Below are 26,584 nucleotides of genomic sequence, written 5' to 3' on the forward strand. Positions count from 1 at the left end.
ATCTCCAAAGAGATTAGTGCACTGGCAAAGTATTCTGATAACAGTGGAGGGCGGTGGACAGCAGGTACCGAGAACACCCAGCCTTGCAGATCCCAAGGTAGCGATGGCCTTCAATGGTCACTCCCTTTGCCAGAAGTCCAGAAAGAACTTGTAGCGTGACCACCTGCCTGCTGAACTTACACTCTAAGCAGCAAACTTTAAGGAGCCAAAGAGGAGTCCCCAGTGGGCGAGGGGAGCAGAGAAGAGAAACATGTTCAATGTAAACTTAAAAGACAGTAAAATGGGACACGACCCCCATTCAAATCCCAGAGATGTGGGCAAGTCCCCAAAAGTAGTTGTTAGATTTAAAAACTGGACATACCTCATTCCCCAAGAAACACAATACATAGAAATTTCAGGGATAACTGGAAAAAATCGTCAGAGAAATGTTCAATGAAATTCAAGCTCTTCAACTCAAACATCCCAGGGCTGAAACACACCCTCTATTCATCCAGGCAACAATGCCTCTTACTTCTTAGAGCAGGGATACTACTGGTCAAGGACACCAAATGGCTTCACAGAGCAACTTTTTAAACTTTCCTTTTGGGCCAAGGTCTAGGTCTTTGAGGATTCAAGCAGCCCTGCAAGGCCTGTGAACAGCAGATTCCGAAGGTCCAGAGGTCTGGCCCTTCTTCCTTCCCAGATACAATGTCAAACATGTAAAATCTCCTGTCATGTTACATTTTATATTTTGAAATATGGAAGCATATTTTAAATACTCTTAAGGCATTTATTTATTAAAACGTTCTCTGCCAAGATTTCACATTAGCTTAAAATTCAAATCAGTCTTTACATTTCTCTACTGAGGTTTCCACCTCAGAGTATCACATAAAAACACCTTCTCCAGCAATCAGTGTTACCAGCGTCCACACGGTGAGCCCCATGGTCAGCCTCTTTGTTCCCTAGGTGACCCAACTAGATGTTAATACTGCTCTGCTACAGGGTAAAAGCTCCTAACTCAAACTCATTGGAAAAGGGGTGAAACTTCTGCAAAGTGCACTTTAAGAAGAGGTACTGTTTGCTCATGAAAAGAAACCAGTGAGTCCTCTAAGAATAATAAAAGGGGGTATTTTACAGTTAAGCACATGATTTGGAGTGAAGAATTCGGATGTTGCTCTGCTGGTCCAGGCCATTAATACTCTTCTTGTTCCTCCTGTGGGCCCCCTTCATCAGGTATCACAAAGCCTTCCTAAAACGGGAAAACAAGAGGGGACAGCTATTATTCAGCACCAAATGAAGGATCAGTTTCTACTGTGGGGCCACTTTCCTCATATTTACAGCCTCTCAAAGTCAACGGCTCTTCCTGTCTCTACCACACACTTGACGTTTAATAGCACAAGGCCACGTGACCACCACTTTATCAGACAGTGGAAACATCTCACAAAAGGCAAAAACTAAGCATAAATTTACCCTCAAAAGTTGATTTCTTAAATATGTCTTGATTATGATGACGATTTCACACATCATCAAGTTGTACTTAAATAGGTACAGTTCATTACATCAATTCTACCTCAGTAAGGTTGTTAAAAAAAAAAAAAAATATATATATATATATATACCCTCAAAAATCCCTGAAGTCATCATGAAAGTTCAGTACCATGCCATCTCCTCTCAATAAACTGTCTATACAGCCAGCTTTTCTTTCCGCCCTCCTCTGATCGCACTTAAGGACCATGCAAGCCATTGTGGGTGTTGTGGGTTTACCCAAAATATTCACAATACCCACGGTAGCCACCAAGACTGATCCAACATTAGTGGCATGGGAATACAGCCGACTCGCAGCTCCCACCTCACACTCCCTCTAGGGCATTCTGGCATCTAGTAACGGCTACACACCATAAAAATCAGACTTTCCCTTCGACCACCATCTTATTTTTTTTCAACTAAATCTCTATAGCTGAATTTACTTAAGATAGGACTCCACTAAAATAATACTCAGACTAGACCAAGTATCTTCATCATCTTTGTTTTCAATGAAGCTGGCAAAGAGCAGCCCAGAATAAGGGTTTACTGAACAAAGTATCATCTTTTCAATCATCCGTCTTCATCCCCTGAAATTCACTTGGTATATTTAGAGAACAGTGTTAATGACAATATTAATATTTCCTTATATTTGTATACTGCTATACATACCATAAAACACTTAAGAAGTAACACTGTAGCTTGATCCTACAGACCTTACTAGGTGTGCAAATTTATAAATAAGCAAAGCCATTAAACAATGGACATAGCAAGATACCAAATCCTAAATGTAGGGAAAATCAGTCTCCCCTGATCAGCTAGCATGTCATGATTAATATCAGCAGATTCAGCTGTGTAATAATATGGATTACACAGATGGATTACATCTGTGTAATAATATGGATTACACAGATGGATCCCGGGCAACTTGACCATAAAGTACTGTGAAGAAATGGGAACCAGGCACACTCCTGGGGAGGAGGAACAAAGATACAATCTGACAGCTACAGGCAGGGGACATCAAAAAGGGGCCAGGAACCTGGTTCCCAGGTCATGCCTGGGGCCCTGATAAAATGGAGCTAAGAGGTCCAAGTTGCAGGGGGTAGAGATGGTGGGGTTAAAAGCATTTTGTGGCACTCATCACCTATCAGTGGACATAAACCACAGAAGCAGGGCAAGCCAGCCACCTCCTTGTCCTATTCCTGCCTCAAAGGCTCACAGACCTCAAAGCAGAGGCTGAGGCTGAGCAGAGGTGACCTCTGGATGACTTTGACAGGGCAAAGTGAAAGTCTTTTGATGAATGCTATCCTGGAACATGACAAGCACCAGCACTGAGTTTGCTAAAACCAACCAGATAAAATTTACTTTGTCTTAGATGGCAAAATGGCAAGAAAATATCCTCATGTCCACACGTACATCTGTGGCATAGAGAATGTCCACGATCCTCTGCAATACTGGGTTGTTTTCCCCCTCGTTCTCCTGGCAAATCAATTCAATGTTCCTTAGCTTTCCAAAGTAGAAATCTCTTTCTTTCTCCAAGTCTTCGACGGTAAGTTTCAATACGTTGACCTGCATAAGACATTGTGAAGGGTGAGATACTCCGCGTTTATGTATCAATACCATATCAGACAAACTGTTAAGCCAAACGGAGACATGGTCTTCCATCACACTCTCTACCATGGACCAAAACCCACTTTTGTTTAATATCGGTTTTCTTCAGCTCCAGATAAATAACGTAGGCTTGTTTGTGGCCACCTTGATTATAACACCTCCCAGGAAGAGGCAGGCTACACCAGGAATCATGAGGAACTTCTCAGGGTTTGAGAAAAGATCAAGGAGAAAAAACTCTGGGATCCTGAGACAAATACAGATGCAGAACCCACAACCCAGCCAAGCAAAGTGGCTGACAAGCATAAACCAAGTCCTTACCAGGGCACTGGTCAGTGAAATCCAGTCTTTCTGCCCGTGGAGGTCAATGGAAAGAGAGGGTCTGGTCTAAAGAAGCAGGATAGAAATGCCAAGGCAGGCGAGGAAGACTGACTAAAGATGACTACTGTTAGCAAAAGACAGCTAGAAGCGAGAGCAACCTGGGCATGGAGAACTCAGTGGTTCACACGGGGCCGCCTTATGTTGGGGATGGGGGGAGTAATCCATAACTCAAAAGGAGGAGAAGGTCCTGGCCTGGTCTCTCTCCCAAGAGAGTTTCAAAAGGGAGAGAAGACACAGAGGCAGGGAGCAGACCCAGCACGTTCCACCAAGCATCTCGTGAGCTCACCACTCGTGCTAAAGGATCCTCCAGGCACCCCGCTGAGGGGCTCTAATTCCCATAACAGGCCAGTGAAGAAATAAATCTCAGTGCTTAGGCCAGGACTCTTATCTAGCCAAGAGTAATCAATGTCATAAGAACTCTCATAGCCCTTTGTGTATTTTAAGCACAGAGCACATCTTCATTCCAGTATATTCAACTCTATGACATGTGAATTTGATTTAACTCTCACTGAAATACAAATTACATGGCATACCGTGCAGCATAAAATCCTCACGGGACAGAGTCTGGGGCCACAGGGAAGGCCAAGCCAGGAAATCAAAGGTGCAGCTACTGAAAACAATTTGGGAAGCAGGGAATTCTGAGAGCCAAAAAGGCACCACAGACTAGTCCAACCTTCTGAACTAGTGGCAAAAACTGAAGCAAACAGCTTCTTTAGTTCCCCCACGGCCTCACAAAGAAGCGAGACATAGCCAAAAGGATCAAGTCCTGTGCCAGGGCGGAAGAACACTCCCCCTTCATAAGCTGCAGTCGAGAAGCATCCAGAGATGAGAACAGGTGTCCAGAACCACCAGGACCATTCTGTCAATTACTTAATTTCAATGTTCATCATCAAAGGCCTGAACCAACCAAACCAGAATCAAGGTTCTAAAAAGACTTTCAGGGGGCGCCTGGGTGGCTCAGATGGTTGAGCGTCTGCCTTCGGCTCAGGTCATGATCTCAGGGTCCTGGGATCGAGTCCCGCATCGGGCTCCCTGCTCCTTGGGAGCCTGCTTCTCCCTCTGCCTCTCTCTCTCTCTCTGTCTCTCATGAATAAATAAATAAAATAAAATAAAATAAAAAATATTTAAAAAGACTTTCAACCCTTCCTTTATCAACCACAGAAATCACCTTTTACAAATAACTGAGAATTTCAATAAAATATACTATAAACAAATAAACATATATATATATGTTTATTTGTTTATAGTTTATACACACACACACATAAATACACACACACATAAATACACACACATAAATAAACTATCAGTCCCAAAGTGGAGTATGAGAGAGGATAGAAGGGCAAGAGCTGGGGTACCTGGGTGGCTCAGTCAGTTAAGTGTCTGACTTGATTTCAGCTCAGGCCATGGTCTCAGGGTAGTGAGATCAAGCCCCGCACTGGGCTCTGCATGGAGTCCGCTTCAGATCCTCTCTCTCCCTCTGCCCCTCCCCCAGCTCACACTCACACTCTCGTTAAAATAAATAAATAAAGCTTTTGGGGGGGGCAAGAGCTGACCAACCCCAGCAGTAGGAAGCTGCCTTAAATCTTGAGTTCTAAAATCCAAGAGCCAGGGAAGAGGCCTTCTAATCCCATTAGTGACTTAGGAGTAAAGGGAGGTCAAAACAGCTTACTACACTTTGGAGTCCATCACTCATGGTTCACAAACCCACTCCAACTTCCTTGTCCTACACATCATCAAGGGCACCAGAACCCAGCTTTCTGGGCCCCACCTGAGGGGCCAAAGCAGCATTCCTCCGTGATATCATTCAGTAAGTACGCATCTACAAGAAACAATTAGTATACACTAATAAGTCACCGGCTTTCACTCCCCACTCCTCTAAATGCTTACCTATGAGGTTATTAAAACTCTGTGGCTAGTAATCAGTGCCACTCTTAAACCTTCTCTTGTAGTAAAGTAATAGCTATAACCTAGGAAACCCAAGGAGAATGCTTTGGACCTGCACTGGCCAGCAGAGTAGCTAGGAGCCACAAGCGGCTATTTGGGTACTTGAAATGTGGCCAATGCAATTGAGACAAGCAGTAAATATTAAATACACACTGGATTTCAAAAACCTTGTCTTCAAGCATAAAGTAGCTCATTGATGATTATCTGTATTGATTACATGTTAAAATGATAACACTTTGGATGCACTGGGTAAAGGGTTATTAGAAGAAATTTCATGTGTTTCTTTTCACTTTTTTTTTTAATGTGGCTACTAGAAAATTTTAAATTATGTTATGTGCCTCACATTTCTGGTTTGCATTCTATTTCTTTTGAACAGTACTGCTCTGGACTCAAATCAACTCAAAGTAAACTTCTCCAGGATGCCTTAAGACTGCAGAATCGCTGCAGATCTCCTAAAGAAACGGACACCATGAGGTAACCCGTGTAGAATACACTGCTTCTTGCCCGAAGAAGCCTGTCTGGCTCTATTCCCCACATCAGTCATGTCTCCCAGACCTCCACACCTTTGTCAAGTGCCACAAATTCAAATACTTCCAAGAGGCCAGAGAGATAAGGTAAATGAGCCAAGGGAGTCAGTACCAGGGTGTTACAGGTAAGGACTCTGTCAACCTGGAGAGAACCTTTAAAAATCCTTTATATTAAAAAAAAAACAAAAAAAAAAGGAAACCCTGCACAAGCCCAAGTACTCCAGAGGCAGGGCTGGGGCAGCTGGCTCAACCCTCCAGGCAGGTCATTTAACCTCCCCAGACACACTGTCCCTATCTGTGAGACCTCACAGGGCTAATGCAAAAGTGAAGTACTCACTAGAACAATGGCAAACCACTCTAAAAACGTCCATTATTTTTATTTTTATTATTAACATCTGTGAAGACAATTGTACTCCCGTGAACTTTTTTTTTTTTTTAAAGATTTTATTTATTTATTTGACAGAGAGAGACACAGCGAGAGAGGGAACACAAGCAGGGGGAGGGGGAGAGGGGGAGAAGCAGGCTTCCCGCGGAGCAGGGAGCCCGATGCGGGGCTCGATCCCAGGACCCTGAGGATCATGATCTGAGCCGAAGGCAGACGCTTAACGACTGAGCCACCCAGGCGCCCCTGGACTCCCGTGAACTTTTAAAAAGATACTTCAGGGGCGCCTGGGTGGCTCAGTTGGTTAAGCCACTGCCTTCGGCTCAGGTCATGATCCTGGAGTCCCAGGATCGAGTCCCGCATCGGGCTCCCTGCTCGGCGGGGAGCCTGCTTCTCCCTCTGGCCCTCCCCCCTTCGTGTGCTTTCTCTCTCTCATTCAATAAATAAATAAAATCTTTAAAAAAATAAAAAAATAAAAAATAAAAAGATACTTCAGGTGGGCGCCTGGGTGGCTCATTTGGTTAAGCGACTGCCTTCGGCTCAGGTCATGATCCTGGAGTCCCGGGATCAAGTCCCACATCGGGCTCCCTGCTCAGCGGGGAGTCTGCTTCTCCCTCTGACCCTCCCCCATCTCACGTGCTCTCTCTCTCCTCTCATCCTCTCTCTCAAATAAATAAAATCTTAAAAAAAAAAAAGAAAAGAAAAGAAAAGAAAGGAACTCCCCTTTATTTTTTGTCAGAGCCAAAATTCAAGAAACACTCTCTGAATCCCATAGAACCCTGAGAGGTGTTCCAGAGATCTGTGACAGGGTTCTACTGTATGGGCGGGTTTCCCAAGACATCGGTTTCTGTCACACGAACACATCTTAGAAACGCCCAATCCCTTGGGCGCCTGGGTGGCTCAGTTGGTTAAGCGACTGCCTTCGGCTCAGGTCATGATCCTGGAGTCCCGGGATCGAGTCCCGCATCGGGCTCCCTGCTCGGCGGGGAGTCTGCTTCTCCCTCTGACCCTCCCCCTTCTCATGCACTCTCTCTCATTCTCTCTCAAATAAATAAGTAAAATCTTAAAAAAAAAAAAAAAAAAGAAAAAAAGAAACGCCCAATGCCGCTCTTCCACCTGCACCTCCACACTCCCACTCCCCACACAGCACCCAAAGTGCTCACAAACCACGAGGACTGCTTCAGCAGGCAGACAAGGCAGGCCTTCCTCCAAGAACACAGACAGGCTTCCCCTGGTCAGTGCTGCCAAGCATCCTTTCTCCTGAAGTGACTCCTGTCTCGGACAGAGGAGGTGCCTACCTGCTGCATCAATTCAGCTGCTTCGTCATCCCCGTTGCCCACACCAGGATTCTTTCGCACCACACCCGGGCCAGCCTTAGGGGTTGCAGTAGTTCTGTGTGTTGCAATGGGCCTCTGTGGAGCTGAGAGAGGAGCAGAGCTTTTTTTAAGAGGAGAAACTTCAAGACAAAAAAACCCACCAGACAAGAGGAGGCTGTGACCAACTGCCCTCCACATCAGTGCAGTGAAGGGACCCAACGTAGAGAGCCCAGCATGCAAGACAGCACTCCCGTGTTTGCCCGAAGTGGTTTTTATGGCAGCGGAGTTAAGTACCAATTTTAGCCACCATCTTTTGTGCTGGGAAGGAGTCCCTCTGTGAGGTCTTTTTTCCGCTGGGGTAAAGAGGACTATCATCTGAAAGAGACACAATCATTCTGGTGCAATCTACCTTAACCTAACTCCAACCAAATCCACAAGGGGGCAACTTCATGGAGCAAAGGCAAACTTCATGCCAGGAGTGGGCTCACAGCCCCAGCTGCTGCCGGGTGCCCAACGTTTCCCATCTGGAAGGTAAGATGCCCCCCATCTTAGAACCTCAAACTCCTTGGCTTAGGAAGAGGAGGATGGTAGAGACTGCTCTTATCACTCATTACCTCAAAACCCGCATCTTACTCACCTTTTAGAAGGTGGTTAGGAGGGTTAGGAGAGGAAAGCAGCGCCCTGACTAGGACTTAACAAACTTCTCTATGAGTAGAGCCAAAAGCTGATAAAGTTAAGGAAAGAGTAATAAATTAAAACAAGAGGGCGCCTGGGTGGCTCAGTTGGTTGAGCGACTGCCTTCAGCTCAGGTCATGATCCTGGAGTCCCGGGATCGAGTCCCGCATCGGGCTCCCTGCTCAGCAGGGGGTCTGCTTCTCCCTCTGACCCTCTTCCCTCTTGTGCTGTCTCTCATTCTCTCTCTCTCAAATAAATAAATAAAATCTTTTTTAAAAAATAAATTAATTAATTAATTAAAACAAGAATAATCAAGAACGGGCTACCTTGAGGTGTATTTATCATTCGGGATTTTAATCGTTTATTTAGCAATCATTTTGTAAAACTGTATATGATGCCAGGCTCAGAAATATCTGACCTTCCTGACACCCCAAAATGTTCAATAACCATAAGGCCTTTCACCCACAGGCATAGGCACTTCCTCAGGACGATCTCTAGTATATGTTTATCCCCAAGATCAAATGCTTACTGCAAGTCTCCACTTGCCTGTTACCAGCATCTACACAGATTCCCCATTCTAGGAAGCTAAGCACTCAGTATTTGGAGAAATCAGAACCCTCATACACTCTGCTGATGAGAATATAAAAACAGTGCAGCCACTCTGGAGAAAAGTCAGGTGGTTCTGTAAAACATTAAACAGAGGAACCATACGACCCAAGAATTGTGCCCCACAAATGTATACCTTTGGATTTATACCCAAGAGAAATGAAAACATAGGCCCACACAGAAACCTGTATAGGAATATTCAAAGCAGCATTATTCCTAACAGCTCAAGAGGGGAAACAACCCAAGTGATCATCAACTGATGAATAAATAAAATGTGGGGGCACCTGGGTGGCTCAGCCAGTTAAGCGTCCACATCTTGATTTCAGCTCGGGTCATGATCTCAGGGTTGTGAGAGCGAGCCCTCCATCAGGCTCCGCACTGGGCATGGAGTCTGCTGAAGATTCTTTCTCTTCCCTCTCCCTCTGCCCCCTCCCATAAAAAATTAAAATAAAATGTGGTATAGCCATACAATGGAGTATTGCTCAGCCATTAAAAAAATGAAGTACTGACAAGTGCTAAAACATGGATGAACTTTGAAAACATTACACTAAATGAATGAAAGCCAGACACAAAGACCACATATTCTATGACCCCATTTGTGTGAAACATTCAGAATAGGTAAATCCACAGACAAAGTGGATTAGTGGTTGCCTGGGGTTGAGGGGAAGAGGAAGGGCTGGGGGAAAATAGGAAGTGACCACTATGGGACACATACGAGATTTCTTTTAGGGAGTAATAAAAACATTCTAAAACTGGTTGTGGTGATAGTTGAACGTATCTGTGAATACACTAAAAAGAACTCAACTGTACATTCTAAATGAGTGAACTGTACGGCAAGTGAATCCTATCACATACACAGTATCTCAATAAAGCTATGAAAATTAAAAAGTACACAATGTCCCTCTCTACCTAGCAGATGGATCAGCCTCTCTCTAAAGGTACCATGTGACCTTGAGGTGCCTGGGTGGCTCAGTCGTTAAGCGTCTGCCTTCGGCTCAGGTCATGGTCCCAGGGTCCTGGGATCGAGCCCCCATCGGGCTCCCTGCTCCACAGGAAGCCTGCTTCTCCCTCTCCCACTCCCCCTGCTTATGTTCCTTCTCTCGCTGTGTCTCTTTCTGTCAAATAAATAAATAAAATCTTAAAAAAAAAAAAAAAAAAGGTTCGGGCGCCTGGGTGGCTCAGCTGGTTAAGCGACTGCCTTCGGCTCGGGTCATGGTCCCAGAGTCCCGGGATCGAGTCCCACCTCGGGCTCCCGGCTTGGCGGGGAACCCACTTCTCCCTCTGACCCTATCCCCTCTCATGCTGTTTCTCTCTCTCTCAAATAAATAAATAAATAAAGTCTTTAAAAAAAAAAAAAAAAGGTACTATGGGACCTTAACTAATATTCTTTCCACCTTCTGGGAAAGGAGGCGTTAGCATCTGTAGAACATCTGTCCTGCCCTGAAGTATACACATGTTCTACGAATACATGACTGCAAACAGGTTTTGGGAAACCTACCAGGCCAAAATCTTTTAGAGGAGGTCTCTAAAAACTGCCTCCCAGATTCTGCTGGCATCATAGCAAGCCAAAGCCACTTAGCAGCTCAAATTTTAGGGAGGGCAGGGAAGCCACAGTAAGCACAGGAAGCTGGTCGGCAGACAGAATGATGATGCAGAGAGCCAAGCACTGTCCCTAAGAGACCTAGAAATCTCCTTCAGTTCCTGGGTGTTGAGGTCTGGTTATAACTTCCCATCCCAGGGCCCCGTGAAAAAAGTCCTTGTGTTCAAACTAAAGCTCCCTTTTGTGAGCTAACCTGAGGAATTTCTATCCCAAACAACTAAAGAGTACTGGCAAAAATTACATAGAGTAACTCATTCAGGCCTCAAGAACAACCCTCTGGGGCAAGTACTGAAATTCCCATTTTACAGAGGAAGAAACCGGGGCGGGGGAGGGGGAGAGATAAAGTGGCTTAAACAGGGCTACAGAGACCTAAGAACAAACACAGGTCTGCCTGATGCCACAATCCATGATCCTACCACATGGCTGGGATTGCTTGCACTCCTTATTCTCCCTAAGCCTATGGCTGCTCAAAACCCTCTGGTTGAAGGTTGAATGAATGAATGACTGAATGAATACCTGGAATACTATTATTTGGAAATGGCATTTTTGTTTTGTAGTTTTACCTGCACTGCTAGAGCTGAGAGGTTTCTTCGGTTTGTTCAGAGCTGGAGCAACAAGGGAGGGAGCCACTGCAGTTTCTTGACCTTGTCTGGCAGCTACGGGGTCATAGTCTTTTCCATCATAGTTTGCATCAAAAAACTTCTTGAACCACTGAACAAATTCAAAATTGTCCTGAAACTTTCCTTTTACTAATTTGTCCACAGGAATTATCTGCAGAAAAATATCAAGACTATTTAGCCCAAAGCAAGAGGTTTCTGGCAAGCACCAAACTTGTCCATGCATCAAATCAGTATAAAGCTCTGCCAAAAGGAGAAAAAAAAATTTTAGAGGCAAGAACTTAGTGCTAAGTAAGCCCTGAAAAGTTTATAGAGCAAGTTTCAATCAGTTTGCCTTCCACAAAGTACTTACACCTGCCAACCCACCTCCCAGTCCATCAAAAGGAATCAGAAATGCGAAAGAACATAAATCATGTATTAGTCACATACACATATCCAAGCACATAATAAAACATGTCATTCCACTGAAAAAGAGTAAATCTCCCAGGCAGCTTGCATGGCCACAATGCCCGTCACAAAGTAGAAAACCCAGAGCACAAACCAACCACAGGTATCTACAATGAACTGTGTTAAAGAAAATTCGGTCTTATCAATCATATCTCAATAAAACTGGAAAAAAAATTTATCCAGAAAAAAAAAAAAGGAAAAAAATTGTCTTAAAAATAGGTCAAGGTACATAATTTGTCCCACAACAGATTTCTACAAAATGGTATGGTTTTTTTTTTTTTTAAGATTTTATTTGGGGCACCTGGGTCACTCAGTCGTTAAGCCTCTGCCTTCGGCTCAGGTCATGATCTCAGGGTCCTGGGATCAAGCCCCGCATCGCGCTCCCTGCTCTGCGGGAAGCCTGCTTCTCCCTCTCCCACTCCCCCCTGCTTGTGTTCCCTCTCTCGCTGGGTCTCTCTGTCAAATAAATAAAATCTTTAAAAAAAAAAAAGATTTTATTTATTTGAGAGAGAGAGAGAGCAAGCACGCAGGAGCACAAGCAGGGGGAGCAGAAGGAGAGGGAGAAGCAAGCTCCCCACTGAGCAGGAAGCCCATTGAGGGGCTCGATCCCAGGACCCTGGGATCATGACCTGAGCCAAAGGCAGACGCTTAACCGACTGAGCCACCCAGGTGCCCCTGGTATGTTTTTCAAGTAATTCCAGTCCTATTAAAATATAACCCTGTAAACTTTCCTATTGTACAAGGATACTTATCAGGTATTACTTTAAATTGCTGGACTGTCAGGAAGAGTTTAACTATCTTTTAACTCGTCAAGGATTCCAGTTGCAATGGTATTTTTATAAAAACTAATATATGTAATATTTTGAACTATATCCACTCCTCTGAGCAAATAAGTATAATTTTAAGAAATTACTTTGTGGGGCGCCTGGGTGGCTCAGTCAGTGAAGCGTCTGCCTTCGGCTCAGGTCATGATCCCAGGGTCCTGGGATCGAGTCCCACATCGGGCTCCCTGCTCAGTGAGGAGTCTGCTTCTCCCTCTCCCTCTGCCTGCCTGCCTGTCTGCCTACTTGTGATCTCTCTGTCAAATAAATAAATAAAATCTTCAAAAAAAATTTGTATGATACTGAAACATTTATAAACAAAATGTTATCTGGAACTCACTTCTCAATAATCCCTGAGTATAGCAGGTGGGGTAAAGGGATATCTGAAACAAACTGGCCATCATTTGATAATCACTGAGGTACCTGAGGGGATCATCACACTATTTGCTCTACTTTTCTGTACTTTAAAAATTTTCCTTGTTCAAAAAAATAAAATACAATTCTATAAAAAGAAAAATTACTGCACATTAGTAAACTACATCTAGTTTAAACTAAGCCTGGTACCTAAATGATATTCGTTCAATACAAATGCATATTTCATATACAGAGACAAAACTAAATTAAAAGAAAACTGATTTCAAAGTAAATACAGACCAGACACATCACCAAGATAACTAGGGGGTGATTACAAGCTTTACTAAAGTAACATTTCCCCCAAAAAAGGCTTAAAAGAATAAACCATTCCAAACTGGGCGGCTCAGTCAGTCAGGCATCCAACTCTTAATTTTGGCTTAGGTCATGATCGCGGGGTCTTAAGAGAGAGCCCCCCATCAGGCTCTACGATCGGTATGGAGTCTGAGATTCTCTCTCTCCCTCTGCTCCTCTCCCCCTTTGCACTCTCTCTCAGTAAATAAATAGAATCTTATAAAAAAAAAGAATAAACCATTCTAATGGGAGTGAAACTGCTGAATTTTGCGTTAATTCATTATCTACTAAAACAGAGATAATATCTGTCCTAATGAAGCCTAGTGGGCTATGTTTCTGGTACTTTCAAATATCCTTAGGGGCAAAAGGGAACTTGACAGCACACATAAGGGATGTTCCTTGTATCCTACTATAAAAAGCAAGTATTTCTAGAATCTTCTCTATTAGAACTACTTATTCTACCATATGGTATGCTTTACAAAAGTAGATCCAGAGATAAAAAGGATTTAGATCTCAGACTAATAAAGATTAGACAGTATTAAAAAAAAAAAAATTCTGAGTACAGATTTACAGGCTGATTCCTCCAGACACTAGTAACTTCAAAATAAAGAAAGAAGACAGCAAGGGAACCAGGGGTAGGAGGGTACAGAGAAATGTTGCTCCCAGTAAATCCTATTTTACCTGGAGAAAAGGTAATTATATAAATGGTGGGGGGTGGGTAGAAAATGTCCAACCTTAGTAACAGTTACTAATTAATAAACAACTTCGAAAGAGTAAAATTTACTTACTTTGTCAACACCCATTCTCTTAAAACCTGCTTGTAGTATTTTGAAGTTCTGGATGTATTCATGTTCTAGCTTAGCCTGGAATTTCACTTTCTTCAAGGCAATGGAGCCAGGGAACAGCATGTCCATAAACTGACAGTAGGCAGCCCCTGAAGGAACAAGAGAAGATTAATATACACACTTAGGTCATTAAATACTATCATTAAAGAAGCAGGATGAACTGGGGTACCTGGGTGGCTCAGTAGGTTGAGCATCCCACTCGTGATTTCAGCTCAGGTCATGATCTCAGGGTTGTGAGATCGAGCACTCTCCCCCCACTCTGGGTCAGGCTCCACACTCAGAGGGGAGTCGGCTTGAGATTTTTTTCTCTCCCTCTGCCTGATTCCCCCCACCTCACATGCTTCTTAGAATAAATAGATTTTTAAAATAAATAAAGAAGCAGGATGAACTTTTACCCAAACCTACTTAACCCACATACAATTTTTTTTTGTTTATTTTTTTTTTATTTGAGAGAGAGAGAGAGATAGCAAGAGCAGGAACACAAGCAGGGGGAGTGGGAGGGGGGGAAGCAGGCTTCGCACTGAGCAGGGAGCCCGATGTGGGGCTCGATCCCAGAACCCTGGGGTCATGACCTGAGCCGAAGGCAGACGCTTAACGACTGAGCCACCCAGGCGCCCCCAACCCACATACAATTTAAAAAGATGTAAAGTGGACCTATACTGGGGTGCCTAGATGACTCAATCGGTAGAGCATGTGACTCTTGATCTTGGTGGTGTGAGTTTGAGCCCCATGTTGGGGGCAGAGTTTACTTACAACAACAACTAAAAAAAAAAATAAAGTGGACCACAAAACCCAAAAACGTCATTACTACTTGACGTCAAAGTCAATTTCTCAAAATCTCTAACAAGACTGGTTTCACCTAAATTCTAACATACTTGCAATCTGGAAGTCTGTGATGAGGAGAGAAGAAATGTTCCTATGTTAAAACTTTATAAGACAAGCATGACAATAAAATGACCACTACAAAGAAAAATGAACCCCTAGAAGAGAAAAAAGGGAAACAGGTGATTCCATCTGAGTTTTTGCAAGGACATATCCTCCTCCCCATTGATAGGAGTAGGGATTTCCCAAGTATTTCAAAGATCCATTCCCTGACCTAGGTTAAACAAATGTTTTTCTAAGATGTCGGTCTCCCTGAGGTCTTACATCTCTAAATAAACTTAACCTTTGTTTATAAAGAAAGTTAAATAGAAGAAATTTTTGGTGGCGCCTGGGTGGCTCAGTCGTTGGGTGTCTGCCTTCGGCTCAGGTCATGGTTCCAGGGTCCTGGGATGGAGCCCCACGTCGGGCTCCCTGCTCTGCGGGAAGCCTGCTTCTCCCTCTCCCACTCCCCCTGCTGTGTTCCCTCTCGCTGTATCTCTGTCAAATAAATAAATCTTAAAAATAAATAAATAAATAAAATCTTAAATAAAAAGAAATTTTTTTCATTTTTTTATTTTAAAAGCAGCTATAGAAAATTATTACATATATTTCATCCTATTTGCTTTCCAATTCCATTCCTTCCCCCACTTGCCCATTTTTTCCCATCACCACCCCCAGAAGTATTTTCTTGGTCCTTAAAATTTCCATGAATGTAATTTCTCTAATGCCTACCGAACTGCACTCTCCTAAGACAGGGCAGGCTTCACTGTGCACTTAGTGGCCTTGCAGGGCTGATGTGCCAAAGGAACAGCCAGGAAAGGAGGCAAGAAATCCACTGACTTAAGTAAAAGGTGTTCTGCAGAATGAGACTGCCATCATATGCATAGTCAACTTAAACTCAGACCAATCTGGCTCCCTGCCAGTTCTAGCATAAACAGTGCCATTATCATTATTTTTGGAAAGAAGATGGAAAGAGCGGAAGCACTTCAGTGACCAAAGTGGCATTCTGCGTAGAAAAAAGCATCAAAAAGTGAAAGCCTGATTTTCGAGGTGCCCAATTTACTTCCTCATCCAAAAAAAATATACTGAAGGAATTCTGTGTATCAGGCACTGAATTAGCAATATTTATATTTTTAAAATAGGGACACAAATAGCTCCTAAATTCTAGAGAACAATGACCCAGTTTCTTTAACAAACTAATAGCATAAAGAAGGGTAATTTGTTACATTTATTTTTTTTTTTTTTTTAAAGTAGCCTCCACACCCAGCATGGAGCCTAATGCAGGACTTGGAACTCATGACTCTGAGATCAAGACCTGAGCTGAGACCAAAAGTTGGCCGCTTCACCAACTGAGCCACCCAGGTGCCCCTGTTATATTTTAAAAGAGATTTTAAAGTCATAATCTACCAACTGCAATGTACAGATCTTGTTTGGATCCAGATGCATACAAATCAACTCAAAACGTGCGCATGCACACACACACACAAGATAATCTATTAGGCATCTATATTCATAGCACTGTGTTATACATGAAAGTATTTTTCTGAAACAGCAAAATAATGTGCATTTACTAGATACACACTATTATTCTCAAGCCAGCCACTGACTTCCCACTAAAGTCAACCAAAACCACTTAAAAGCAGCAATCATCTGCTTCTCACAGAAAACTTGCTTGGGGCATCTGGGTGGCTCAGTTGGTTGAGCGTCTGCCTTCAGTCAGGTCATGATCCCAGGGTCGAGGGATCGAGGTTCGGCATCGGGCTCCCTACTCGGAGGGGAGCCTGTTTCTCCCTCTCCCTCTACCCCTTCCCCCTGCTCGTGCTCTTTCTCCCCCTCTCAAATAAAATCTTCAAAAAAGAAAAAACAGTTCTTTATTTTAGAGCTAGGAGAATTCTTAGAGCCATTATAAATTTAAAAACTGTGGCCCAAGACCACAGAGGCCAGAGACCAAGCTTGGGACCAGAACCCAGGTATCCTGACTCCCTGTCCACTGCTCTTTTCCACAGTGCCACCAGACTTCCTCTTACAACACCCTGTAGCTGAATAAAGAAGCATTTCCTGGATTGGGGGGGAAGGGGGGAAGGATATGCCATGCTGTAACTGGCTGAAACGGAGAGATGATACATAAAGAAAAACATTAAAACCTCATTAAAAATGGACAGAGCAATTGGACAATTCACAAAAGAAATATAAATGGCTAATAAACACATGGGGACTCATCCTAAGGAAATAATTAAAAAAGAATAGGGCAAAGACTCACTTATGAAACTGGCTATGCTAACTTCATTCACAGGAGTAAAAAATGGAAGCAACCTTTATGTCCAACAGTAGGAGCAATCAATTAGCACACCAGCTGCCTAAGAGATATTATGCAAGCATTCAAAATACATTTTTTTTTATTTGCGGGGAAAACTCAAGATCTAATGTTAAAAGAAAAAGCAAGATACAGAAACATACCCATAAAATGTCTTCATATATATAAAAATAGCCACTCTAATATATATACGCATAGAAAAAAAAACCACAATGGGGACGCCTGGGTGGCTCAGTCAGTTAAGCGTCTGCCTTCAGCTCAGGTCATGATCCGAGGGTCCTGGGATCGAGTCCCACAAGGAGCCTGCTTCCTCTGCCTGCCTCTGTCTCTCTCTCTCTGACAAATAAATAAAATCTTAAAAAAAAGAAAAAACACAATGTTATCAGGTTAAACCATATGAAATTACTGTTTTGTAGATCAAAAATGACTTAATAGTGGCCATCTCTGGGGGGTGGTACTGAATGCATTCTGTTTTTTAAATATTCAATTATGTACTACAGTAAATATTACTTTTTTTACTTTTTATTTTTAAGTAAACTCTACACCCAACATGGGGCTTGAACTCACCATCCCAAGATTAAGAGTCACATGCTCCACTGACTGAGCCAGCCAGGTGTCCCAGTAAATATTACTTTTATAATCAGAACACAAAAAAAGAAAGCAAATGTTTAAAAGAAAAAAATCTATCAGCTCCTTTTCACAAAAGGGCTGAAAACTCCTGGCCTATAAATGTCCCAACTAGGTAAAAAATAGGTTAAAAAGGGGCCTGCCTTCCAGTCTGCCTTAATAACAAAGGTTGGCAACACAAGCAGGGTCCCTCTCAGATGGCTGCTGACCCAATGATCTGTGGCAGGAGAACTGGCCCACATAATCTGTGGCCTGAGGATGCAGACAGACTTAGGGCAGGACCAGCCATAGGTCACTGCATCAAATACCAAGTCTCACCGGCTGCTGCGGCCTCACCCTACCAAGTTCTGTGCTGCAAGGAGAGAACACAAAACAAGGCAACCCCTGATCCAAAAGCTTGCACTATCTCAAGTGCACTGGCTCTCAACCCTTTCAGGTCCAGAGACCCTGGAGAATTAGAAGAAAACTGCAGCCAACATTCTGCACAGAAGAGATGCTTCCCAATAAGAAGACTCCAGGTGAAAAGCTGCCAAAGTTCTACCACAACACACAGGAAACACACTGACTACTAAATGTAAGCATGTTCAGACTTTAGAGAATAGGTGAGGCTTGAGTCATCTTAAAGTAAAATTTAGAAATAGAGGGTTATGAGGAGTCACTAATGCAGATATTAAAAATCAGCATCGGGGCGCCTGGGTGGCTCAGTCGGTTAACCGTCTGCCTCCGGCTCAGGTCAGGATCCCAGGGTCCTGGGATCGAGCCCCACATCAGGCTCCCTGCTGCTTCTCCCTCTCCCTCTGCCACTCCCCCTGCTTGTGCTCTCTCTCTGTGTCAAATAAATCTTATTTTTAAAAAATCAGCCTCAAGGTATTTTAACATGGGAAAAATAATCCTATTTTAATTTTAAAAGCAGGAAACAAAACTGTCCAGCATATACATGTGCTTGTTACTTAATGTAATGTCTGTAAGAGCAACAGACTGGAAAGAAACCAAATGTCCGTTGTTAGGGGACTGCTCGCTCCAAGGAAATTAGAATCTACACAGCCAAAAAAGAAAGGAAAGTGGTTATCTGATACACTGATACGAAACATCCTCTGGAATATAGAGTGTGATTAAACATGCTACCAACTGTGTAAAAAAGGAGAAAAGAGAACACAAAATATGGACAGATGTTTTTGCTTGTACATATACACTCTCTCTGGAGCAGGAAACTGGGTGGCTAGTTGACAGGGTTAAGGAGGAAGCTTTTCACTGTTTATCTTTTTGCTCCTTTTGAATTTTAAACCATTTTGAGACCTTCAGTTATTTCAAAATACTCAAAAAACAAGAACTGTATATACAGTGTATGTCAATTATTTTTAATAATTATAGCTAAATACTGAAAGTACAGCTACAATAAATGACCTTGGGCAAGTTGTTTACCCTCACTATGCCTCGGTTTCTCCAACTATAAAATGGGGATGATAGTCCTTACCTTCCAGGTTATATATGTAAAGCACTTTGGAAAGTGCCAGGCCTATGATAAGTGCTGAATAAATAAAGCCATAATTAGGGGGAAAAAATACATCTAAAAGATAACACCACCACTAGCTTGTGACATGATAGCAGATTATGGTTTTCTTCTTAATACATTTTGTAAGACCCAATAACTTATAATTAGAAAAGTTTCTTGTCTTTTGTTTTAATCAAGGCAAAGAAAAACCAAGAAGGTACTTGAAGAGTCAGGCAAAAAAGCTGGAAGAGATCCTTCCTTGAGCAGAGGAGTGACTCAATAAAAATGGTCTCTAAGAAAGGCTGCAGACTACTGTGGCGCCAGAGGAACTCGGTGAGGGGGAACCCGGTGGGGGGAACGCGGAAGGAACCCGTGCCTGGTGAGAGGCCACTGTGGCAGCAGTGAGCAAACAGAGAAGGGGCTAGATCCAAAACACCCATCAGAAGACATACAGAACTTGGTGAATTAGTCTCTTTGGAGGCCTGTAACACTGGAAAAATGGTGGAATCATGACCCAAAATGGAGCGTCTGGAAAAGGGAGCTAACCTGATGAGAAAATGAAGTGGAGGAGGCCTGGTTAGGGGCGTGGTCACGCTCAGAGCAGCATGAGCAAGACTGACAGGCCTTTTTTTTAAAAAAAAGATTTTATTTATTTGACAAAGAGACAGCGAGAGAGGGAACACAAGCAGGGGAGTGGGAGAAGCAGGCTTCCCTCAGAGCAGGGAGCCCGATATGGGGCTCGATCCCAGGACCCTGGGATCATGACCTGAGCTGAAGGCAGATGCTTAACAACTGAGCCACCCAGGCATCCCATGACAGGCCATTTTAGAGAAACTCAAGGGCTCCTACAAGCAGCTGAGGAATAAGGAAATCTAGCATTTGCCGGGGAGTGTCTGCACACCTGCACCTCTCCTATTCTGGGCAGCATAGGAACTATGGAGGCGAGGCTAGAGCAGAGGAGACAAGAAGAGAAGGGGGCGCTGAGAAAACTCAGTGAGGGACACTCTACAGGTTCAAAGAAGCATGGTGGGCCCTTGGAAACATGCGGAGGGCCTGAACATGGAATGGAACTGAGGGAACAGGGGACTGGTTGACAAAAAGCAACCAGCATCCCCTGTCTGATATAAGCAATCCCTCATCCAAATCATTCTCAGTGATCAGGGTTTTTTTCTTGACGACTATCTTTCCAAAATACTTCATGACTAGCTCTCAAAAACAGGGAGACTATGGAATGGAAAGGAACCCTGAAACAACCTATCAACCGTGACTCAAAGTTACCCTCCCCTTACCTCACAAGAGCCAGGCAAAGGCTTGTTTCACTGGCGGGGCGGGGCAGGGCCACAATGCTGACAAAACTCGGCCATTTCATAGGCAACCAGCACATTAATAGTGCAGGACCTCAGAGCTTTACTCTCTCAAGAGAAAAACCTATTCCTACCCTTCAAGGCTTGGGTTTCATAGAAGATTCTAGTCACCTTGATCCTCTGCTCATAAGAGGTAAGAATGGGAGGGACCACGCACCAGTGTTAAAGGGTACTGGGATGCTGCTTAGGCCTCAGAAAATCCAAGGGTCTAAGGAACCTCACTTTCGCCAGGACTCCCAATTCCCCGGCAGCAGGCCTTCTCCAAGGACATGGTGTCTGCAGCTCATTCTGTTTGGTCTCATGTTGAAAACAGAGACCTGGTTTTCTAAACATCGATGTGAAACATTATGCAACCATCTACATACTTGGGAGAGAAGTCGTACACAGCTCCCAGAGGAAAACCAACTATGAATGAATAAAAGTTTGCTTACAAGTCAGTTAAGTGTCCTGCACTTAGCACTTTCTGCTCTGGAAAAGCACTTTATCCAGGATAAGAAAAATGGCAGGCAGCTTACAAAGCTGAAATTCTTCATAGGGATTTTTAATGAGACAATTATCATTGTAATTAATTATATATAATTTACATTTGTTTAACTCTCTTCCAAACGCTTCTTTTAAAAAGATATTTCGTGAAAAAAAAAAAAAAAAAGATAGAACATGAATGCAGCACAAAGAGTGTCGGTTCTGTGGTCAGAAAGATCTGGGTTCAAAACCCGGCTCTGTAATGCATAAAGCTGTGCTCCACAGACAGTCTCCTCGTTTGTAAGAGAAGCATATGCACGCTCCCTTGAGAGAGCTACGCTCACATCCAGGGTCTGGCACAGAATCAGTATCTGAGAGCTATTTTTACAGGTGGGCCTGGTCCTACTACTCCAGTTTACAAATGAGGAACTAGAACATTAAGGGACTCGTCCAAAATTACGGCTCACAGCAGACTGAAGCCTCTTCAAGCCCAGTCTTGACTATCCACAACAGCTCCCTGTCTGATCTGGAGCCAGATCATACATGTACCACTCATCTACACATGAAAAGATATCTAGGGACACCCGGATGGCTCAGGCGGTTAGCATCCAACTCTTGATTTTGGCTCAGGTCATGATTTCAGTATTGTGAGATCCAGCCCAGCCAGGAGTCTGCTCGAGATTCTCTCTCTCCTTCTCCCTTTGCCCCTCCCCCACCCATGCCCGCACGCTCTCTCCCTTTCTCTTTCTAAAAATAAATAAATCTTTAAAAAAAGAGATCTAATTTTCTAATTAAGTGAAATATATTTCAGAGTATATTTAAGGAAAGAGGTAAATTTTAGGGAGAAATTGCTGGTGAAAAAGCTGGCTCCAATGAAAACTGGGATGACCTCATCCCCACATTAGTCACAAATCACAGGGCAAAAAAGTGTTTTAAGAGCCTCAAACAGGGACGCCTGGGTGGCTCAGTTGGTTAAGCCACTGCCTTCGGCTCAGGTCATGATCCTGGAGTCCCGGGATCGAGTCCCGCATTGGGCTCCCTGCTCGGCGGGGAGTCTGCTTCTCCCTCTGACCCTCCCCCCTCTCATGTGCTTTCTCTCTCTCTCAAATAAATAAATAAAATCTTTTAAAAAAAAAAAAAGAGCCTCAAACAAATGGGGATGTGGTGATGGGACTGAGGGAACAAACAAAAACTGGGGGGAAGGCAGCACAGATCTAAGGCTAACAACCTGTGCCTTCAACTAACCTGTGCCTGCTACAACTAAAGTAACTAGTGAGAAACTAGCATGACTCATGAGCACCATCTTTTCACTATACAACTTCATATGGAGCCTCCCCCTGACCATCTGCAAAATGGAGATTAAACCTCACAGAGGATGTAACAAGATGAGCAAATGAAACTAAGAGCAAGACTCGGATCCAGCTATAAAATAAGGAAGTATAGAAGCTGAATTCATTTTATTTTTAAAAATCACATAAATGAAAACAGTAATTTTACTTTTTAAAATTTATTGGGAGAGAGAGCATGCACAAGCAGGGGGAGGGGTAGAAGGAGAAAGAGAGACACTCTCAAGCAGACTCCCCACTGAGCAGAGCCCGACGCAGGGCTCATTCCCATGACCCTGAGATCCTGCCATGAGATGAAATCACGAGTCAGACATGCAACCAACTGAGCCACCCAGGCGCCCTGAAGGCAGTAATTTTAAACCAATCCAAATGGGGGCGCCTGGTTGGCTCAGTCGGTGGAGTATGTGCTCTTGATCTCGGGGTTGCAAGTTCAAGCCCCACGTTGGATGTAGACATTAATTAAAAATAAAATCATAAATAAATAAATAAATAAATCCAAATGGCACCGGTAAAGGAAAAGTCTGAAGAATGAGTAGGGCATGGGGATTGAAAAATATCGGCTCTTGATTTGAACAAAGATTCAAGTCTCAATTCTGTTCTTGGCTGTATAACCCGGGACTTGTTACTCAGTTTCTCTAAGCTGTTTCCTCATCTGTAAACTGGGGTTAATAAACGTCTCTACCTCATGGGAGCTATAGTGAGAAAAGAGATATCGGAAAAACATTTACATGACCCTGGCACATTAAGTGTTCAATTAAATGACTGCTGTTGTTACACCCAGGAATAATTCTACTTCTCTCCCACAAATAAGATAAGAATTGAAGTAGCAGCAAGGTGTACATCTCATCCTTCTGGCATATTCTTAACCCCACCTTATCTTTGGTAGACCCAGTTTTGGTAATCCCAACACAATTCATACCATGTGAGGACAGTCAAGGGCAGTCAGTAGAACCCCCAAAGGTGAGACAGGAAGTCTATAGAGGAAGTATAAACAAATAACATCTTCATGAAAAATAATTACCAAGAGCGCAGAGTTCATACTCTTTGATCTAGTAATTCCATTTCTAGGATTCACTATGGAAAAATTAGAAACCACCTAAATGTTCCCAAATCAGGAAGATATTAAACAACTCTAGCATATCCACAGAAATAGCACACAGCCATTAAAAATAAGTTATTTTTATGATAGTGAATGACACTAGAGAATGTCCTCAATATAGTTACGTGAAAAAAGCTGGGATATACACAAATATATATGTGCAGAGAAAAGTGAAAGAAAATATCCCAACAGCGGCTTTCTCTGAATAATGGAACTACCAACATTTTTTATTTTCTTCTTTCTAGTTCTTTAAATGTCAATTAGTATACACAGAGAAAAAAAAAAAAACACCACGTTTCTATTCTCATTTTAAATCATTACCTCTCCGTAAAATCCTTATTAAACAACAGTTCAATAAAATTGTGGCTCAAATGGCATTTGCCTGACTTTGGTCTTGTGCTGTCTGGGAATAAGACATGCCACTGATAAAACTAATATAAAGCTAGAACAGTTACAACTGTCATCTTCAAAGAGAACATTTCAAATCTGGATGCACAAGAGTGCAGACGGAGAAGCTGGGCTAAGTGAAGGCGTCGGAATGTAAAGATGGTGGCACAGAAGAACACTCTCTCACAGCACAGTTCCTTCCAGAAGTGGAACTGGGGTGGGCTGAAAGGAAGAAACAGGGCAGCCTGACACAGAACCTGAACCTGTGGCCTCTGCAGTCAGATACAGGCCTGTCCATTCCTGAAGGACCTGCAGGCTTCCCTGGAAAAATGGTCTAGTGGATTTCTCTTACCTGAGCACAACTGTTCGATCTTCGTCAGATTCAGCTGCAGAGACTCATTGATCCAGGCCAGCATGTCATGTCGACTTAGGTTATCACTGGTGACTGATGTTGAATATACGTTCACTGCCATCTTCTACAGCATGTGAGGAAAAGAGAAGAGCTTACATTATTAGGCATGCAAGAGAGATTAAGCATTTCCTGAAGAGTCAGTCACCCAGAGCAGACCTGTAGGAGACTCAATTTTTAAGCCTCGCCTTCTTCCCCAAGAGGCCAAATCAGACACTAGGATTCCAGAAATGAACTTGGATTGCTACACATAAGCATAACCCTAAATGAACTGCCCAACCCCTGCCAGCCTAAAAGTTAGGCCCCATTCTAATGTGATTAGTATTAAATTTTAAGGAACCAGACACTAAGTAAAGAGATGATTAAATGCTCTATGAAGGGGGCGCCTGGGTGGCTCAGTCAGTCAGGCATCTGCCTTCAGCTCAGGTCATGATCCCAGGGTCCTGGGATAGATGGAGCCCCATATAGGGCTCCTTGCTCAGCAGAGAGCTGGCTTCTCCCTCTGCCCCTTCCCCCACTCATGCTCTCTCTCGCTCTCTCTCTCACACTCCCTCATAAATAAAATCTTTAAAAAAAATAAAAATAAATGCTCTATGAAAGAGGCTGATGTACAAACAACGTTCTCTGTTCAGAAAACTTATCCATTAACATTAAAATGTTCACAGCAGTTTCCTTCAGATGGTGGGCCTTTGTTAATTCCTCTTTATACTTTTCATAATTTTCCAACTTTTCTTTAAAGACTATACCCAGGGGCGCCTGGGTGACTCAGCTGGTAAGCATCTGCCTTTGGCTCAGGTCATGATCCCAGGGTCCTGGGATGGAGCCCACATCGGGCTCCCTGCACCGTGGGAAGCCTTGCTTCTCCCACTCCCCCTGCTTGTGTTCCCTCTCTCGCTGTGTCTCTCTCTGTCAAATAAAGAAATAAAATCTTTTAAAAAAACAAATAGGGCGCCTGGGTGGCTCAGTTGGTTAAGCGACTGCCTTCGGCTCAGGTCATGATCCTGGAGTCCCTGGATCGAGTCCCGCATCGGGCTCCCTGCTCGGCAGGGAGTCTGCTTTGTCCTCTGACCCTATCCCCTCTCATGTGTTCTCTCTCTCTCATTCTCTCCTCTCAAATAAATAAATAAAATCTTTAAAAAAAATAAAATAAATAAAGACTATACCCATTTTTTATAATCAAAATAGTAAATAAACTTTTCAAAAACCTACATACTACAAATGTGGTGGGAAATGACCTTACAGTGAAGGGTCCTTGGTACTAATACTCTCCTGAACCACCTGAGTATAGGAAGACATCTGAGGAGTTTCACAGATACTTGTCATTTACCCTTACAACTGCCCAAAAGGGTCACCTCATTCTCCTCATTTTACAGATGAGGAAAGAGAGGCTCAACCTAGAAGCCCTGGGAACTAGTAGCCAAACCTGCCCAGCCCCACCAGCCACATTCTTTCCCTGCCACTAGAAAATGCTGCCCCTCACTGTTCTGCTAGGCTTTCAAATTCAAAACACAACACAGAAACACAGTAACTTAAAATGGTATTAAACGTGAACAAATGTTTACCAAGCACTGTTCTAAGGCCAAGGAAACAGTTAAGCAAGAGAGACAAGTTGCCTGTCCACAGGCAGTTCATGTTCTAGTAGTGGAAGTCTAACACAGACCAAAAACACAAACAAATGTCATTTCATATCGACCATTTAGGAAATAGGGGTGGTGGGGAATGTGGTCAGGGAAAGTCTCTCTGAGGTGACATTTGAGCTTAACAATCAGAAGGAAGCAGTCACATTTGGTTGTAACCCAATAAGCAAGAGGGAGAGCGGGAACAGAAGTGGGAAAAGAAGCGAAGAAGCCAGATCATGTTAGGACTCGGCAGGCCATGGTACGCAGTTTCGATTTTATTCTGGAATTGCTAAGGAATCCATTGTGGGGATTTAAACAGGGTAGAACCACACCCTCCTTTAAGTTTGTGAAGGGGTTCAGGACACCCCCCTCCCAGAATGTGCCACTTTGGCAAGTGGATTATTTTGAGTTAAGGCACTTGAGACCCTGTTGAGCTGAAAAACTTTTGTCCCTCCCGTTACCACACAGAAGAATCTAAACTGGGAGGGTCTTTCCAGACTAAGGGGTATTAGCAGAGATAAATTTTATCTGAGTGACCCATCTGTACAGTAGGGCAAACATCTAATTGCCAAACACCTGCTCTTATTGCCCTGTGAAATGCATTCCTTTCCTCTGAAATCCCAGACC

General features: G+C 43.3%; 1 protein-coding gene across 1 annotated transcript in view; it reads right to left on the reverse strand.

Annotated features, from left to right (window-relative positions):
- Nucleotides 1–748: 748 nt before the first annotated feature.
- Nucleotides 749–26,584, reverse strand: part of MAPRE1 (microtubule associated protein RP/EB family member 1) — a 29,440-nt gene continuing 3,604 nt past the window's right edge. Inside the window, exons 2-7 of the mRNA XM_035006027.1 lie at nt 24,282–24,405; nt 13,921–14,066; nt 11,106–11,313; nt 7,644–7,765; nt 2,917–3,069; nt 749–1,228 (exon numbers count right to left, since the gene is read on the reverse strand). Coding sequence (XP_034861918.1) covers nt 1,172–1,228; nt 2,917–3,069; nt 7,644–7,765; nt 11,106–11,313; nt 13,921–14,066; nt 24,282–24,402 — 807 coding nt within the window. The 5' untranslated portion in view covers nt 24,403–24,405 and the 3' untranslated portion in view covers nt 749–1,171. The remainder of the gene's footprint in view (nt 1,229–2,916; nt 3,070–7,643; nt 7,766–11,105; nt 11,314–13,920; nt 14,067–24,281; nt 24,406–26,584) is intronic.

The sequence above is a fragment of the Mirounga leonina genome, unplaced genomic scaffold (assembly GCF_011800145.1).
Source record: "Mirounga leonina isolate KUSES-001 unplaced genomic scaffold, KU_Mleo_1.0 Mir_150, whole genome shotgun sequence".
In the NCBI taxonomy this organism is placed as follows: Eukaryota; Metazoa; Chordata; class Mammalia; order Carnivora; family Phocidae; genus Mirounga; species Mirounga leonina.